The sequence below is a fragment of the Pelecanus crispus genome, chromosome 6 (assembly GCF_030463565.1).
Source record: "Pelecanus crispus isolate bPelCri1 chromosome 6, bPelCri1.pri, whole genome shotgun sequence".
Lineage (NCBI taxonomy): Eukaryota > Metazoa > Chordata > Aves > Pelecaniformes > Pelecanidae > Pelecanus > Pelecanus crispus.
Window position 1 is genome coordinate 35609181 of NC_134648.1, and position 16220 is coordinate 35625400.

Genomic DNA, 16220 nt, shown 5'->3' on the forward strand with positions numbered 1-16220 from the left:
AGCTTTGGTCATTATTTTTGTGCTTATGAAGTCTGAAAGTGTACACAAGGAGCATCATATGACACACGAAGACAGGACCGTACAGAACATCTGTCCGTTACGTTCTGCAGAGTTATTTATGCAAAGAAGTGAAAGATGACATCCAATTTCACCTCTGATGTTTGTAAGAAGCAGAAAAGAAATTCCTCTCTTTTGGAAGAGGAGCTCACTAGTGTAATTCAGGGCTAAATCCTGCCTGATGTTGAGCATTTCTGCTCAATTCACCCTGATGTTTTGCAGCATGCTTCCAGTGCATTCTCAGCATCCCCCTCTCCTTCATTCATTCCACAAACTCTCTGTTGCCTCTGAATCTGGATGAATTGGGACACAGGCTCATTCTGCCCAGGATGGTGTTGTGGAGCAGCATTTCTTTGGGCTTCCTGTCAGTTATGTGAGAGATACCATCCTGCTTCTCAGCGAGACTAACAGGGGAAACTAATGCTATTGTCGGATTTTTCCCCTCCTCTTGTTTAACTGACAGAAGCCCACATCAAGCATTTGTGTATCCATACACTCCTTAATGGTTTGTGTCTCTCATCTAGGAAGCTGCTAGATGAGCCAAGTGTACTTTAGCTTAGCATTTTCTTGTTAAACAGGATATTTGTGGGCAGAAAGCAGCGGATGTGTCTGGGAGGCCTGGCGCAGCACAGTGCAAGGAGGGTCACGGGGGGCGGCTGTGGCACAACAGGATGGCAGCCGTCGACTCCGAAGCCTCTGCTGCCAGTGCTGGCAATCCTAATCCTGACCAGCGGTTACCAGTTGGGAGCAAGAGAAAATAGTTATTTTTTGGCATCCTAGGTGCTGGCACACCTACGTGACCCTACGAGGAAGCTGTATCTGGGGTGGGGTGGCAGCAGGACTGCAGAGCTGTGACTGAACACCCTCCCGTCAGGGCCGGGATCGCAGGCCACCAGCTGTGTGACAAGAAAACACCCTCCCAGCGACAAAATGCTGCCCTGACCCGCGCGGCTCAGCCCTCCCGCCCGTGAGGGCGGATCTGTGAGGGGCCCGCTGCCGGTACGGCCTCCCGCGCACCTGCGCCCCGTCCTGCCGTGGCGTCGTTGAGGGAAAAATGCCCTGAAAATGGCACTGAGCTTCCCCGCATCGCCCCGGTCCGGCCTGGCCCGCCGGGCTACGGCCCCACCGCGCCGCGGCTGGCGGGGTCGCCCGCCCTCAGCCTCAGCCGCCGCCGCCGCGGGGGGGTGTCGGGAGGTGCTGGGGGCGGGGCGGATCTGCCGCAGCCCGCCTATCGCAACGGCCGGGTGCCGTGACGGACGTGCGAGGCGCGCAATGAGCGAGGTGCTGTCGCTGGGAAATGCAGGCTCGGGCGCGGGTTCCGGCCAATGAGAGGCGCGGGGGCGGGCCGCGGGCGGGGCGATGCGTCCCGCCCCCGCGGCGCTGCGCGCGGCCGAGGCGGAGAGGTGGGAGCGGGCGCCGCCGCCGCCTGCTCGGGCTGAGCGGCCGCGGGGCCGGGCGCAGCGGGCAGAGCGGGCAGCCCAGCGGGACGGACGGGACGGGGACGGGCCGCCACAGCAGCCGCCAGAGCAGCAGCAGCAGCAGCCGCCGCCGCCGCCATGGATCACTACGACCCGCAGCAGACCAACGACTACATGCAGCCGGAGGAGGACTGGGACCGGGACCTGCTCCTCGACCCGGCCTGGGAGAAGCAGCAGAGGAAGGTGGGCGCATCCGCCTCCCCTCCGCTCCCCTCACGCACGCACCGCGGGGCCGCCGGCACCCGCCCCAGCCGCCCCAAACGGCCGCAGCGGGGCCGGTGCGCGCCCGGCCGGGGGCTGGCGAGGCGGCGGGGGCCGCGGGGGCGGGCGGAGCGGGCAGGTGATGGCGGGGCGGGAGGGAGGGAGGTGCGGCGGCGGGTCCCGCCGCAGCAACAGATGTCCGCCCTGTCACCGGCGCCCGGCCCGCTACGGCGGGCCCGGCCCGCAGGTGCGCCCGGGCGTAGCGGGGCCCCCGGGGGGCGGCGGCGGGCCCCCCCGGCAGCCCCCGCCGGCCGCCCCGCTGCCCGCGCCCCGGCCCCGCCGGCCCGGCGGCGGGACGGTAACTGGCTTCTCGTTTGAATGGTGTGGTTTAGGGCAGGGCTTGCGCGGAGCTCATGTCCAAAAATGGTAACATTCGGCCCTTTTTTTTTTTAAACCGTAAGGGTGGCGGTGGGGAGGGGAGCTCAGGAGGAGCTCCAGCCTCGCCGCTCTTTAGTTACATGCTTGTTTTCCCTCCTTCTTTGAAGCAAAAGCATCCTGTATTAGATCACTCTGGAATCCTAATCCCTGAAACATTTCCGTTTTAGTCACTTCGTCAGGCAACGATAAAGCAGAATTTGAAGCAATGCTCATGCTAACATGGCCGGGGCACCTCGGGGTGCAGCAGGCTCCTGCCGCTCTTCCCAGCCAGTCACTTGTTCGCTCTGGGCTCGCACGTCGGATCACGCCTTGCTCTGCCCGAGCTGCGAGCAGGCAGGAGAATCCCCAGACCTTCCCTACTGGAGGGGAGGATATTGCCTATTTATGCATAGATGATACATTTATATATATAATGTGGCCTGAGGTGCGGGGCTTCTTGTAAGCAGCTGGGAGCCACTGGGAAGGAGGGCACACCAGTGAGAAGACTCTTCTTCCTCTTTAGTCCCTCTCCTTCCCCTCTCATCTGCTTCCAGATGAAGCGTTTTCAGGTTCTCCTGTTCATAGCTGTCTGAAATGGTGCCACTGAGAAGTTGCTCCCTTGGAGTCTGATGAGTTAATTGAAGGTGATAGCTACAGAGCTGCCGTCAGCCGTTTCCTCGCTTGGAGGGACTTGGGTGGTGAGAGTAGACAGCATGAAATTAAAGCACACAAACAAGGGTATTTAATGGAGAAAGAGTTGGTGGCGTGTGAGCTTACATTTCAACAAAGGAGAAAGAGAGGAATGTAATCTTGGTCTGGGGTGTGAGTGCTGGATGGCTTACCTGAAGACCAGGCTCTACTCCTCTGAGGAGGGAAGTTTCTTCCTTTTCAAAAGATCTGCCTGGCTGTGATCCGTATCTCCAGTCGTACGCCAGTATCTGGCTAACACATCTAGGAACAGTCAGTGGGGCCCAGGGCGAGATGGGCAGTATTGCTCACAGGCTGTGAGGGGAAATTGTTGGCGTACTGTGGGGTTTTCTGCCTTTCACGGTGAGGGGAAATATTTTATATGTAGTGGGACACTGGCTTGGTTGTCAGAAGCAGGGGTTGAAGCTTTGGCTTAAAAAGAAGTCCCAAAGCCCAAGCTGTGGTACGTGCCCTAAAGGCCATGCTCTTTTAATATTACCTCCTTCCAGGAGTTAAGTCCTCTTGGTCCTATCACAAGAGGGGGACAGAGAGCTACTCTGTTAACTTGGGTTACTTGTGCAGAGGAGGGGAGAAGCCAAGAGGGAGTTTTAAGGAATTAACACATTTGTTTCAAAATAATCCAAGCCAATTTCTTTTGATGGTCAGCCGCTCCCAGTTGAATTTGATGTGGTGGGTGTTACTTGCCAGCTGGCTGAACGCAAGGGCTGTGTATAGTTAGGTGCCCTTCTCTGGTGGTGGAGTCACTCGGTTGTTTCTCTTCCTGCCGATGGAGAGCTGAAGCTGTTCCCTTCTGCAGCGGGTGCAAGCTCATAGTTTTATCGTGACCCACCCCTCTGGTGTCTGTAGGTAGGAAGATCAGGTCTGGGAGTGGTGGCTCTTCCCAGTTGCAGCCCATCAGGCTACCTCCCCCCCCCTCAGAGGGTGTGATGACCGGCCCCCAGCCTGAGCAGGCTTTGCAGATACTGAGGGACAGTCTTGTTCCCCTCCCCAGGGTCTGAATGTGACTGAAAGCCCTGTTGGGATCTTGGGGCTTGCTTCCTTTGGAGGTGGGGAGATAACAGTATCCACCAAGCATAAGCCTGGGATGTATGGTGTAGTAAAACTGCTACCCCTTCTTACCTGTGAAACAAAATCATTGCAGTAATTAAATGTTCATTACTGTACGTGTTAGTTAATAGCTTACTGAGGTGAACATGAGAGATTCATGCTTCCCAAATATTCCTGTAGGCTCTCTTCAGGCTCAGTATTTCTTGGTTGACTCATGTGTTTTAGGTTTTCCTTCACCTAAGGAATAGCTAGAGAATTTCTGACAGAGGAAGTCTGTCTGATTTAAGTACTACCAAATTATTGTTGTTGTTATTATTTATAGCACTGAAGCCGGCCAGCCAGTGAGGCAGACTTGAAACTTTTGTGCTCAGACCCTCTCTGGGAGGGTCTAAAGTGGTGGCACGGTCAGTAATCCAGTGAGCAAATGCCTGTGCGAGAAGTGGCCGTGTCTTGCTGGTTGTTTGCAACCCAGCCCCTCCTGCCCCAGCTCAGTAAGGCTCTGCGGGCTGGGGATAGCTGTGCCACAGTGCTGTCCTGCGTGGTTTTGTGCAGCTGGGACTAATTGAGACTAGGGAAGCAAACAGCAACATCTCTAGACTCGCAGATGAATTGAATCCAGCTCCCCTTCTCCTGGCTGCACGGGCTCAGCAGAGCTCATGGCAGGCATCAGAAGCGGGAAGATCTGCTGATTTGTAGTAACGGCCTCAACAGGCGTGCTGTAAGAATGACAAGTTTGCTGAGTTTTCGGGAGCTGGTTCATGGGTTTCCTACCTGCGCTGAGACACAGATACGACAGCTTTCGCTGTGTGGGGTGGTGCTTGAGATACAATCTCATGGGCTGCTTTGAGATGGGTAAATGAGCTGCAGAGTGAATTTCATATTAGGAGGGTGAAGTTTGGCCTCTTGAACGTGATACAGAGAAGAGACGCTGGTCTCGCACCTCTTCCCACCTGCCCCTTTCTGGGAAGTCACTGTTTTACAGTGTAGGGATAGAGTGACAGTTCCTGGGAGGAAAGCAGCTTTCTACGCAAAGCCTATTTTTCATGTCTATCAGAAGAGGTTTTAAAGAGCTTGTTGCAGCATTACTGTTCATAAGCAGCAAAAAATATAATGTGCAGAGCAAATTCAGCTATTTCTCTCTTGATATAAGCCTCTGCACAGCCTTTTGTGCAGGAGCAGGGGGTCTCTTCTGGGGATTAAAATACTTTCCCCTTTGCACCGCTGAACTCTTCTCAGTAGTTTCTTCTAACAGCCTTTTCTTTCTTCTCCCTTATCTTTTCTTTCCTGTCTGAAGTCAGGCCTCAAAGTAGCACTAGCCAAGGCATAACAAGATTGATCCTGCTGTTGCCCAGTGTTACAAAGCAAAACTTGCTGAAAGCCATTGCAGCAGTCTCACCTAGCTGTCAAGGTAGAGAAGCATGCCGTGTAAAAAGTATGTACGTGGGTGTTTACTGGCCAAGAGATTGTCACTTGTGCCCACGAGGACATTTCTCCCTCTTGATGACAAATGGCCAGCTGCAGTGTTCAAACTTTCCCCGAGTCACCTGGGGGCTTTTGGTGAAGGAGCTGGGTTTGGCCTTGAGGGACTGGGTGAGCCACTTGGTGCATGCCTGGCTTGTCTTCGCAGGTGAAGCGAAGGGTAGTGGTGAGAAGGACAACCTCCTGCCACCACCTCCTGAGTGTCCCAGGGAGGTCAGGAATGACACTGGGGTGAAGCTGGTGCTGCTTTGAGGTGCTGGTAGGGGTCAGCCCTCGGGCCCTGCATGCAGTAGGCTCTCCTGTTGGCCGCTCTTGTTTCATGAACTGGTTGCTCAAGGTGCACCTCCTTCAGGGTTTATTTTAAAATCTGGCCTGAAGCAACTTGTCCAGACTGTAGAGCTGGGGCGGGAAACTTTAAATGCCAAATTGCTTTCTGACCTGACAGCTGCCGTCTTGACAATATGAGTAGGAAGCAGTGTTCATCTGCAGCATGTAGAAGACAGTCATATACAACTTAAATGCTGTAAGGAATGATAGTAATGCTTTTCTTAAAAAAAAAAAAAAAAAAATTCAAATTAATTAAATGAATGTGCCTTGTCTTTATCCAGTGCTGCTCAGCCTCACCAGGTTGGCATTTTGGTGGCAATGTGGCAGTAAATGATATCTCTGGCTGAGAAAATGGCACTGTTCAGATTTATGGTGCTGCTGAAGCAGTGATAGCACAGACTTCGGCAGCACCTTTTCTGCCCTAAAGTAGTACTTACTTAATGCAGTTATTCATGAGCTTACAGAAATTCCCGGTTAGAAATGGCAGTCTCCCAGAACCCCTGTTGCCACTCTGTGCCATGCACTGCATGTGAAGATACACATAAATGTAAGGGTGATCCTATAACCTAAAAGCCACGGGTCTCGTGGCCCTACTGTGTCTGCATCCAACAGGTCTTACTGCTCTTGTTATGATTTGAATTTTGCTGTGCTAATCACCTCTCTTTTTGAGGTGGGGTTGTTAATGATAGAAAGTACCTGTTAAATAGAGCCCAGGTCCCTCATGGAAACACCCCACCCCCAAGCCTGCTGGTAGCATGCTCAGATCAGGTGGTATGAGTGTGACTAATATCTCTGACAAAATGTAAAAGTCAGAATCACAGCTTCCTTTTCCCTTGGATTGAGTGTCATCTCATCCAGACAGGGTCTATTTTGAGAAGGTTATCTAGATTTCCAGAAAACTACAGTTGTGGTAGCTGCTGGGATACCACACCTGATCTGTAGTTTGCTAAAATTTCTTTCAGTACCATCATAGATTCAGCAGTGAGGTAAATAAATGTGCGTTGTTGGTGAATGTACAGCACTGGGTCCCTCTGCTCCTGCTGTGTGTGACACTGCATAGTGCTTGATGGGCCACAGCGAGGGATGGTCCTTGCGTGGTCTTTGCAGTGTGGGTGTGCTGTAGGAAAGGTGGCCCTGATGTACCTGAGGATCCTCTGTGCCTTATTTTGCACCGACCAGTATCAATACAGAAGCAGAATGGTAAAATTTGTAAGGCTGCTCGCTCAGCTGCTCTTTCACAGTCAAACAGGCAGGCAATATAGGTCACCAGATACCTCTTATCTTTCAGATCAAGCTTTTGTTGTTCAACATAGGTAGCTTATTGCCAGATACTTGCTCTTCAAACCATTAAATTCAAAAGTTGCTGTAGGGGGCTCTGGAAATATCTGGCTTTGTAGATCAGTTATTTGTCCTTGTGTGTTAGAGCTGTCTCATACTTTCTGTGATCAGGTTTCATCAGGATGTGTGCTTGTGGGTTTTTTAACAAGAACATTATTATTCATTGTAACCTCTTGGTGCATGATGAATGAGGCATGTGCGCTTTGTAGTGACTTACCCGCCCGTTCAGCATCCTATTTAAGGGGGAAAACTAAGGAGAAAGCAGGCATGGGTTAAAAAGGAGACTGCGTGTTCTTTTGGGGGGCTCTATAACAGATCCCAAGGATCAACTCATGAGAACACAGTACTCGCCAAACTGGATTGAACCGTTCCTTCTCCTAATCCTCTAGGGAAGGATGAAACACCTCAAAGGCATCCAGCTACCAGCCCAGTGATGTAAAGTGTGTCTGTCTGGGGAATTTCTTGCTGACTGCTTCAGGCAACCGGTTTAAATTCTTGTGCCTGTGATTTGGTAATGACGTTTTTTGCCATGCATAAGTGCAAAGGCTAGAGAGGATAACATTGTTTTCCTCCCTGACCGCTTGCAGTGCTCAGTGACATAGCTTGGGGCGTCTGACATGCCATGTAGGGTATCTTTAAGCAGAAGCTGTTTGGAAACTTCAGTTTTCTTGGCTGTCTGGTGAGAACTTGTCCTCTTAGAAGGAAGCAGGTGCTTTTCTATGAGGTGGTGTTGTCTGGCTATGAAATTCAAGTGTAACTGGATGGTAGCTGTGAGAATGTGGGCCAATAAACCTGTTCAGTAAAAGAGTTCGTGAACACTGGGATCACATTGTTAGAAGCTGTGTATGTTACAGTGGAGACCCAGTGAATGGTACCTGCTCTTCCCAGCACTGAGGTTACCACCACGAATGGTAGTAATACGCTCCCCAGCTGCTCCTGCTGTAGGCACCTTGCTCTTCTCATGTGTGCTGTGCGAGAGGTGCAGTTCTACAGCCTAATGTGTTGCATGCATTTTTGACTGGAGGAGGAGCCTGGTTCAGTTGGCGTTCTCTGCCAGGTTATGAGCCTGTGTGCTTTTCTGTGCTGCCTCACTGGGATCCACTTAAGACTTTGGCCTGGAGTTCTTAAGGCACAAGCAGCAGTGACAGAGATGGTGAAAACTTGCACGGCTCTGCTGGGGGAGGACTGAGAGCATTTTCCAGCTGCCTGTGGATTATCACTGTAGTGCCTGACACTTAGGCTGTTCTCCGGGGTGCACTTACGCTAGCAGAGGATGGCTGTGCTCTTTCTGACGATGAGGTGCAGAAAGCAGTCACTGTAGAAAAGAGGCTGGAGAGCTGTCTGCGGAAATGTTGGGAAGCTGCTAAAATACAACATATACAGTGGACTGGTCTCACTTTAACGTGTTGCATCTGCCTCAGGGGCTCGCTGGACTGGTCTCACTTTAACGTGTTGCATCTGCCTCAGGGGCTCGCTGGATGTACTGCTGTGATTTTTAGAGGTATTTTGTGCAGTCTAAGCAATGGTGTTTGAGGAGGATGGGGGACAGAGTGCAACAGAGTTTACTCTTCTTTTATATAGGAACATAAAACTGATTTCTTGCCATGTGTGACTGTTGGAAACATGATGGTTACTGTAAAGAACATGCTTAGTGTGACTTCTACAAATCTTGTATAGCCATGTAAACCGCTCTCATCCCCTGAAAGCCATAGGTGAACTGTGCGTGTTGGGGGGAAAACATGTGTGGTATGCTTGGCAACTGCTAGGTGAGAAAAACTTGACCTTAGCAAGAATGGCAGAGGGTCATCTTCATAAAGGCATAACATTTGCTCTAAATCTGGGATTTTGGGGCTGAAGCATCTTACACAGAGCTTGGATCTGTTGGGATGAGTTGGCGTAGAGTGGTGAGTTAGGCTTGTCAGCAGCAGGACCTTCTGTCTGGTGCTAGACATGACAGAAAAGTCTCTTTTATTGAAGTCTGTGGAGCCACCCACCGCTTTATTTTGACCCCAGCATGTGAGACTGGCATACAGGTTCTCAATAGAGTCACCCAGATCCCCAAGGCAGAACTGGGGACTTCTTGGGCCAACCCAAAAGATGCTTAAGTGAGCAAAACCACTAGCATTAATATGATTAGCAAAAAAAACTTGCTTCCTCTTCCTCTCCTGCTGTTGCCTTCCCTGCTCTCATTCCCCCACTGCTTGAGAGCAGAACTTGGTCATAGGATGTTGATGGTGTGTCCTGGTGCCAGTTTAACCTCTTGGCTCCCTGTTAGGCAGTAAAGCAGAACCATTTTTTCCCCATGTTGTTTTCCTGTGGTTGTGTCTTTCCTGCTCAGCTGGTAATGTGTGTATCCTATTGGTAAGGGCTGTGTCAGGCCTTTGCAAGCCAACCCTTGTACCAGTTGCAGCTGGCTGACCTCAGGCTTTAACCTGCAGTTGTCCCCTCTTCTTCTCCTTCTTCCAAATCTGTTGCTGCTTTGAAGCACTCCAACATGAACAAGGCTCTGCAGAGACCTTCTCCACCCTCAGTGCACTGAAACAGCTCCCATTGACAGGGCTGGGGTATGCATGAATAAACAGAGGGGATTTTGGTCTCTCATCCAGATGAATCTTTGATTTGTCATTCTATCTGCGTAGACTGAAAGCCTCCTAGAAATGTGTTCATCCCTGTGGTGTGGGAAATGGCAGCAACTGGCCTTTCCATTGTATTAGAGCCAAGATGGGAAGTGCTGGCAGGTGAAAAGGCTGTGTCTTGGCTATTAACGCTCACTACAGTGGACACCACTGATGTGAGTCTCCGTATATCACCTGTCTATTGCTCAGATTGGAGTGGTTTCAAGTAGGTCTCTGCCAGTAATCCAGAGCTTCTGGGCAAACTTACAGAAACACACTAGTGTGGATAGTTGATAGGCAGGTGAGGCTGCAGGGCAGGCTTCTTAAGCAGCAACTTGTTCCACATCCTTTTAGATGGCTTACGTGGTCAGTGGGAAGGCAGGAATGACCTAATGTGTCAGCTGGTTGGTTCTTTGCTCTTCTGCTTGACTTTGCAGTGACTGTGCATTACTGTGGTGTAGGGCCTGCCTTTCAGCATAGCACAGGTGGGCTCTGCTCATGCATCTTATGTGTGACCCTTGTGATCTTGTATCTCTGTGCCACACAGCGCAGTGTGGATGGGCAGCCTGTTTGCCCTGCTCCTTCCACAAGCAGAGTGCTGTATGGCTGGAGAAATTTCATGCAGAATACTCATGCTTCCTTTTACAACACTAAGGACAACTCTCCCATCCTACAGAGGTGCTGAACCAAGGCCAGTTGGCAGCAGAGGAAGAACTTCTGCTTTCCACAGCCTATGGATCAGGCAGCCAGGGCCCTTGCTACTCCTCGCTGCAGCACATGATGCTAAGCACTCGAACTTCACTGCTGCTGTAAATGGAAGTTGTGCTGTTACATCTTCGCTCCAGGAGCTAGCCCGTAAAGGCCTCTGAGAGATGAGGGAGAGCGAGAGAACCATGTATGGTCTCTCCATCCTAGCCGAGTGTTCTTTTCTTCATCATGGAAAGTGATGCGTACATCCCAGAGCCCTGTTTCCTGGCCAGATTCCTTGGCTTTATAGGAGCCGAGTTTCTCTTGCTACCCAGTGTAGTTACCTGCGACCCCCCTCAGTTTATTTAAATGTACCCTTCAGTAGATGAGTTAGTTCTGCTACTTAAATGTATTATCCCCAAGGAAAACTTTAAAATTTGGCTCTACAGGTGAAAACAAAGCAAGTTAATTTCTTAACTGCTAAACAATGCTGAAGAAAGGACACTTTGTTTAAAGCTGTTTAGACCAGGTCTATGCCAAGGTTTATCACAATGGAAAATACTTACTTTCCTAAGGAAAACTTTGATTGCAGCCAAAAGCAGTTCCAGCTTTTTAAGTGTATTTATGCTTCCAGGTGAGTTTCCTACATGTCTTATCTGGTTCGGGAGATGTGGAGATCTCCCACTGATGAGGGAGGGGAGAGCAGTAGCTCAGATGCAAGGGCATGGTGGGAAGAGGAGTGTTGGGGTACATTTGTTCAAACCTCTGCCTTCCCTCTAGCTCTGCTCGTGGTGTTGCTGTACAGGAGGAGCATCTCCAGAGGAAGCATCGATCTTGGCCACACCTGGCTCCACACACAAAGCGAGACCTTGCACCTTGTCAGTGCTTGCTCATCAAGCACCTTTTGGCGGCGGCACTTGCAGGCGGCTGCGCTGCGCAGAGAAGGCTGGGTGGGGGCAGCGGGGGAGTACATTCATGAACACGAACCAGTCTGTTTCAAAATGGCTAACGCGTGGAAACTTGCCGTTTCCCAAGGGTTTTGTTGGGCCGTTGGGGAACTCTGGCCAGGGATGAGACTATTTCCAGCTGTGGTGAGCCAAGTGTGAACTCACTCTGGGCAAGATGCCCAGCTCCGCTGGTTTTCTTCTGCCAGAAATCCTCACCCTCTAGCCAGCAATACCAAACTCAGTTTCTGCCAGTCCTCAGCTAAAGACTTCTGAAGGGAGAGGAGAACAAGAAGACCAAGCAAAGCAAGATACTGCTGAGAAGGGGGTGAGGGGAGGCACTGAAGAGCTTGCACAGGGGGCACAATGGTGGGGTGTCACCACTGAGGGGTGGCTGTTGTGGGTGAGGGCTGGCAAGGGGTGTAAGGACCCACTTTTCCTAGAGCAAGTAGAGAGGACAAAGTGGTGGGTGTGCAAGGGGTTGGCTTTCTTTGGTTAGGCAGAGCTACCCAACCAGCAGGGAAATACTGCTGGCAGTACCATCAGGGTAGTCATCTGGGAATGAGTATTGTTCCCTTCATCATGGTTTCAACACACTGGGGACTTCCTCTGTAAAACGGGATATTCCTTTTCTCTTTTGTGGAAAGTGTTGCAGGGCAGAAGGTGCCCTTCCAGGGGGAGGCTGTGCATCTGGGACCTCTTGCCCTCCACAGAAAAGGCATGGCCACAAAAAACTTCATCTTCTAGAGCTGGCAGTCCTTCTTGTTGCAGTCTCTGTGCATTGGGATAGGACTTCTTGCAGGGATCCATTGGTCCAGCTGCTTTTCCACAAAGACTGCTCTGCAGTCAGGTGCTGCAGAAGAACAAGGAGAGGTGTGAGAGTCAGATGAGCAGGGAGTCTCCCTGTGTGTTCCTTGCACGGATTTTTAGCAACTGGAGGGACTAAGGGATTGACGCCCGTTACTGTGGTCCTTCCAGTGCTGGCAACAACTGCTAGTGAAAGGAAATTTCTAGCTGCTCTTTCTGGTGAGTGCCTTTGGCTCCTGATACTGTGGGTGTTTGCATTCGTCTGTTTGGAGTTAGCAGGTCTCTGTTAAAGAGTTTCTAAATGCCTGTAGTCACAACTCCTTGCATGCTGAGACAAAGCATCACAAACATGATACTGTGTTGGTAACTTAGCATGCACACACCTGTCTGCAGCCTGTCTTCTGGGTCCAGTCATGCAGAGGTGTTGGAGCTGACAAGGCCAGTGTATGAACAGGAGACCTTCTGTTCCTGCAAGCGCACCTCCTCCAACACTGATAATTTTCATGTGCAAATGTATCATTTAGTGACACATTACACTGCTCCTTGCTGTTGCAGCCTGTTGCAAATGGTCTGACCTAGCCAGCTACTGACAGCCTCCTACAGGGTGGACTGCTGAAAGCCATTTCCATCCTAGACCTGAAGGAGTATTTCCCTCCCCCTCCTATAATGGCTTGTTTCTTTAAAGCTGTTAACTGGCCATAATCCAATCATTACTACTGTAATTAGTGAACTGCTTACAGTAACTAAAACACTTGAAGCGTAATATACTCTGTGTTTGTGGAGCTTGGAACAACTGTTGCCTGCAGTCCTGTGAGAGGCAATTACTGCTGATGATCCAGGGGTGGGTGCAGGGGACACAGGGCAGCCTGGCACAAGCCACAGCTGCCTCTCGTGCCAAGCCCCGGATGGTGCCACGTGGGCTTCCCACAGGAGGGAGAAGCTCAGGAGCCCTGTGGAGGTGAGCCAGTGTGCCCAGCTCATGGTGATCTCCTGCTGCCCCTTTGTCAGAAAGGAGCCTGCTCTTTGCAAGCTGTGTCAGAGGCTGCTGGTGTTGGGTGGAACTTGCAGGGCAGCGGGTGGCATTGAAGGTATGACGTAATTAACATTTGTTTTATTGCGTGATAGAAAATGCCTACATTGCGGCAGGCTCAATGTTTCCTCTTGCTGTCAGAATGCCCTCTTGTCCCAATGCACAGTGTCTGTGCTCTTCCCCCACCCACCAAATTACTAACTTTGTAGGCAAGGCCAAGAGACTTCAGCTCCTGGCCCCGCAGATTCATTCTGCAGGACTTGGGGTTTCCAAGCAGACACATCCCTCTGCTGTGTTCTTCTGCCACTTCTCCTTTTGGGCTTTCCTGAAGGCTGCTCCTGCCCCCTCCCCTTCATACCCTGACAGGAGGGCAGTACCAGCACACTTGTCTTCAGCCTTTGTTCTGCTTCCTCATTGTTACCTCCCAAGATGAAGCTTGTAGTAACTCAGGCTCTTCCTTCTTGGGGAGGAGGAGGACCTTGGTGAGGAAGGACTGTGGGCAGCTTTTAAAGTGGAGAGCCCTCCTGGATGAGAAGGGGTGAGGGTGAGTGAGTACACACAACTGCAGCAAGCAAAGGCCCTGCAGTGGTGAAATACCTACCTGCCTGGTTGCCAGCTGTCAGCTGGCAAGCGTGCTGTACTCAGCAGCTGAGTAGGGTATTCATTTGCAGTATTTGGCCTGTGATGGGGTCAGAAAAACGAGAAGTCTTTTTGGCCTAAAAAAACCCCCAACCAACCAAACAAAAAAAAACCCAAAAATGCAACACACCTATAAAACAAACAACCAAACAAACACCACCCCACCCCCCAAAAAAACCCAGCCTAAAATCCACTCCCATCACAGGGTTTTCATTTTGCTCTACAGCAATTATCATACTGCTTTTCCAGGCTTCATTCCTGTGTGGTGCTGGGCAATAGAGGCACTGTAAGATGCGTGGTCTGCATTGTGGCCCCTGGCAGGTGAAATGAATAGAGAAATAACTTCTGATGAGAATGAGTTTGTTTCATGTGCTCTGGATTTAGCTTAGGAGGGGAGAGATGTTCTCACCCCTCTGGATCTTGTGCGTGCTGTCAGCGTCAGCCGCTGCTGTCTATATACTTACCTTATTGCCCCAGAAATCTGCTGTTGTCACTGAGTTGCATGAAAGATTGAAAATGTACTTATTGCCATGTAGGTCAGAGTGGTCAGTAAGGTGAGGAGCAAGTCCTAGAGTGCCAGTGGCCAGAGATCTATGTGGTGAGCCCCATGATGTGCCAAGATCTCTTCCTGCTGGCCTGAGCAGTGTCTGCCTGTTGCCTTGCCCTCTGCCTTTGCATCTGTCTTCATCTTCCTGCAGTCTCTTGATATATTTGTAGCCTGCAGGGTGCTTGGGGAAAGGGACAGTGTTTCTGTCCTGCGTTTGCACAGCAGAACTCTGATCTGTGAGCGTGGTTCCCAGATGCTGCAAGACCACAAGCACTGAAGCAATGGTAACTGGTTGTAGATAGACTCTTTTTGGTTTTTTGTGTTTTTTTGTTGTTTTTTTTTACTTTTAAGTGTTATCTTAAGACCACTTGTGCTGATTACAGCACATAAAAGTTGTTTCCCTGTTTGTGGTACTCGTTTACAATCCACTTGACTCAAAGAAATTTTTTTCAGTTCCGTATTCTTCTGCACTAGCACCATGCGTTTGACTTGCTGTTGGTTATAGGTGCTAGCGCAGCCACTATCAGCACACCCTGCTTGAGTACTTTCAAGTCTCTCTTCAGGATCAAGTCTAGTAATAGATGCTACTCTAAAGTAGTGGTGCTTATGTATTTCTGTCATCTTTAGCTTCAGATGTCTGCTTTCAGTCTGCCACTACGAAACTGCAACTATAGCTGTCCCTTTCTCCACACCCTTTCAACTCTGCTAGTGTAATACAGCAGGTTTTTGTAGCGAGTTTCTGCTGTGGGCATAGCCAAAGAGAATAAAATCACCAGCATGCTATTTTTTGTTAAATTTTGCTTTGAGTTTAAAGCCTCTGATGGTACTCCTTGAGATCTCTTCTTCTATCTATTTTTCCCTATCTTAAATTCTTCCTCTTCTCCCTTCCCTTCCTTGCCCCACCTTCATTAACAGGAGCTGGGAAGGGAAATCTCTGTTCCCATCTTACTCTGCCATTGTGTGCAGTGATCTCATATGCTTTGGACTGAAGATTGCTGTTCTGCTTAGGTGGGTTGCTGGCTTTCATGGTCTGATACATTAACAAAATGATGTGGTGCTGGAAAGAGCTTTTGAAATGTTTCGTTAGTAAGTTTTTAATAATTATCTTAATCTCTTTCACGTAGAGACTATTTTGGTGGTGTCACTTTCCTTCAGAGCTTATTTGGAAGTTCCTCGCTGACAGTGGGCTCCGGCAGCCTCTAACTGAGTAAGCCTTGCTCTGCTTCTGAGCAGGGCAGCAGCAGGCAGGCTTGAGCTAGCGGAGTGTCTACACTGGGCACATTCAGGCTGTGGGCATCGGAGGTGTGGATTCTGTCTACACAGCCCATCCAAAGGAACAGCTCTCCAGGCAAAGAGCAAAGCTCTTCATCAGTGCTGGGGTGCAGTACACTGTAAGGGGTGTCCTTTGGATAAGTGTGGCTCTAGGTCTGAGTGCTGTCCTGATGCTATAGCAAAGAGTGAGGCATTGGTAAAACTCGCTTGGGTTTCTGTTCCCCTCTGACCTTCTTGTGTGGTGGATTGCTAAGTCACATTCTCCTATGACTTCTTCTCATGTGAACCCTTAATGATGTTTTGTAAGGCTGCTTATTTGTCATGAAACTGCAGTGCACCAGAACTACCCTTCCAATCTTAGTAGAAGAAAACAGAAATATTAGCTAGACATGCCTGTTTCTATCAAACTGGGGCTTAATTTACCCCTATTTGCTCCTTGCTTTGCCTTCCCAAGAGGATATGAGTGGGCAAAATGTTTTACATATGTATATTGGGGATGACGTACTGAGAGCTCTTAATGTGGTTTATGTAGCACTTATCTGCTTTTTGGCTAGTGAATTGCTGTACTTCTGCAGCCTTACAAAAGGGGTGAAAAAAAAGTATTGTGTAATTGCAGTCTGTAAAATG

The 16220-nt window shown here is 50.2% G+C and overlaps 1 protein-coding gene across 13 annotated transcripts in view; it reads left to right on the forward strand.

Annotated features, from left to right (window-relative positions):
* Positions 1–1613: 1613 nt before the first annotated feature.
* The window catches only part of ACTN1 (actinin alpha 1), a 90818-nt gene continuing 76211 nt past the window's right edge, over positions 1614–16220 (forward strand). For all 13 annotated transcript variants that reach the window (XM_075712613.1, XM_075712615.1, XM_075712610.1 and 10 more), the window contains exon 1: positions 1614–1718. In XM_075712613.1, coding sequence (XP_075568728.1) covers positions 1614–1718 — 105 coding nt within the window. The remainder of the gene's footprint in view (positions 1719–16220) is intronic.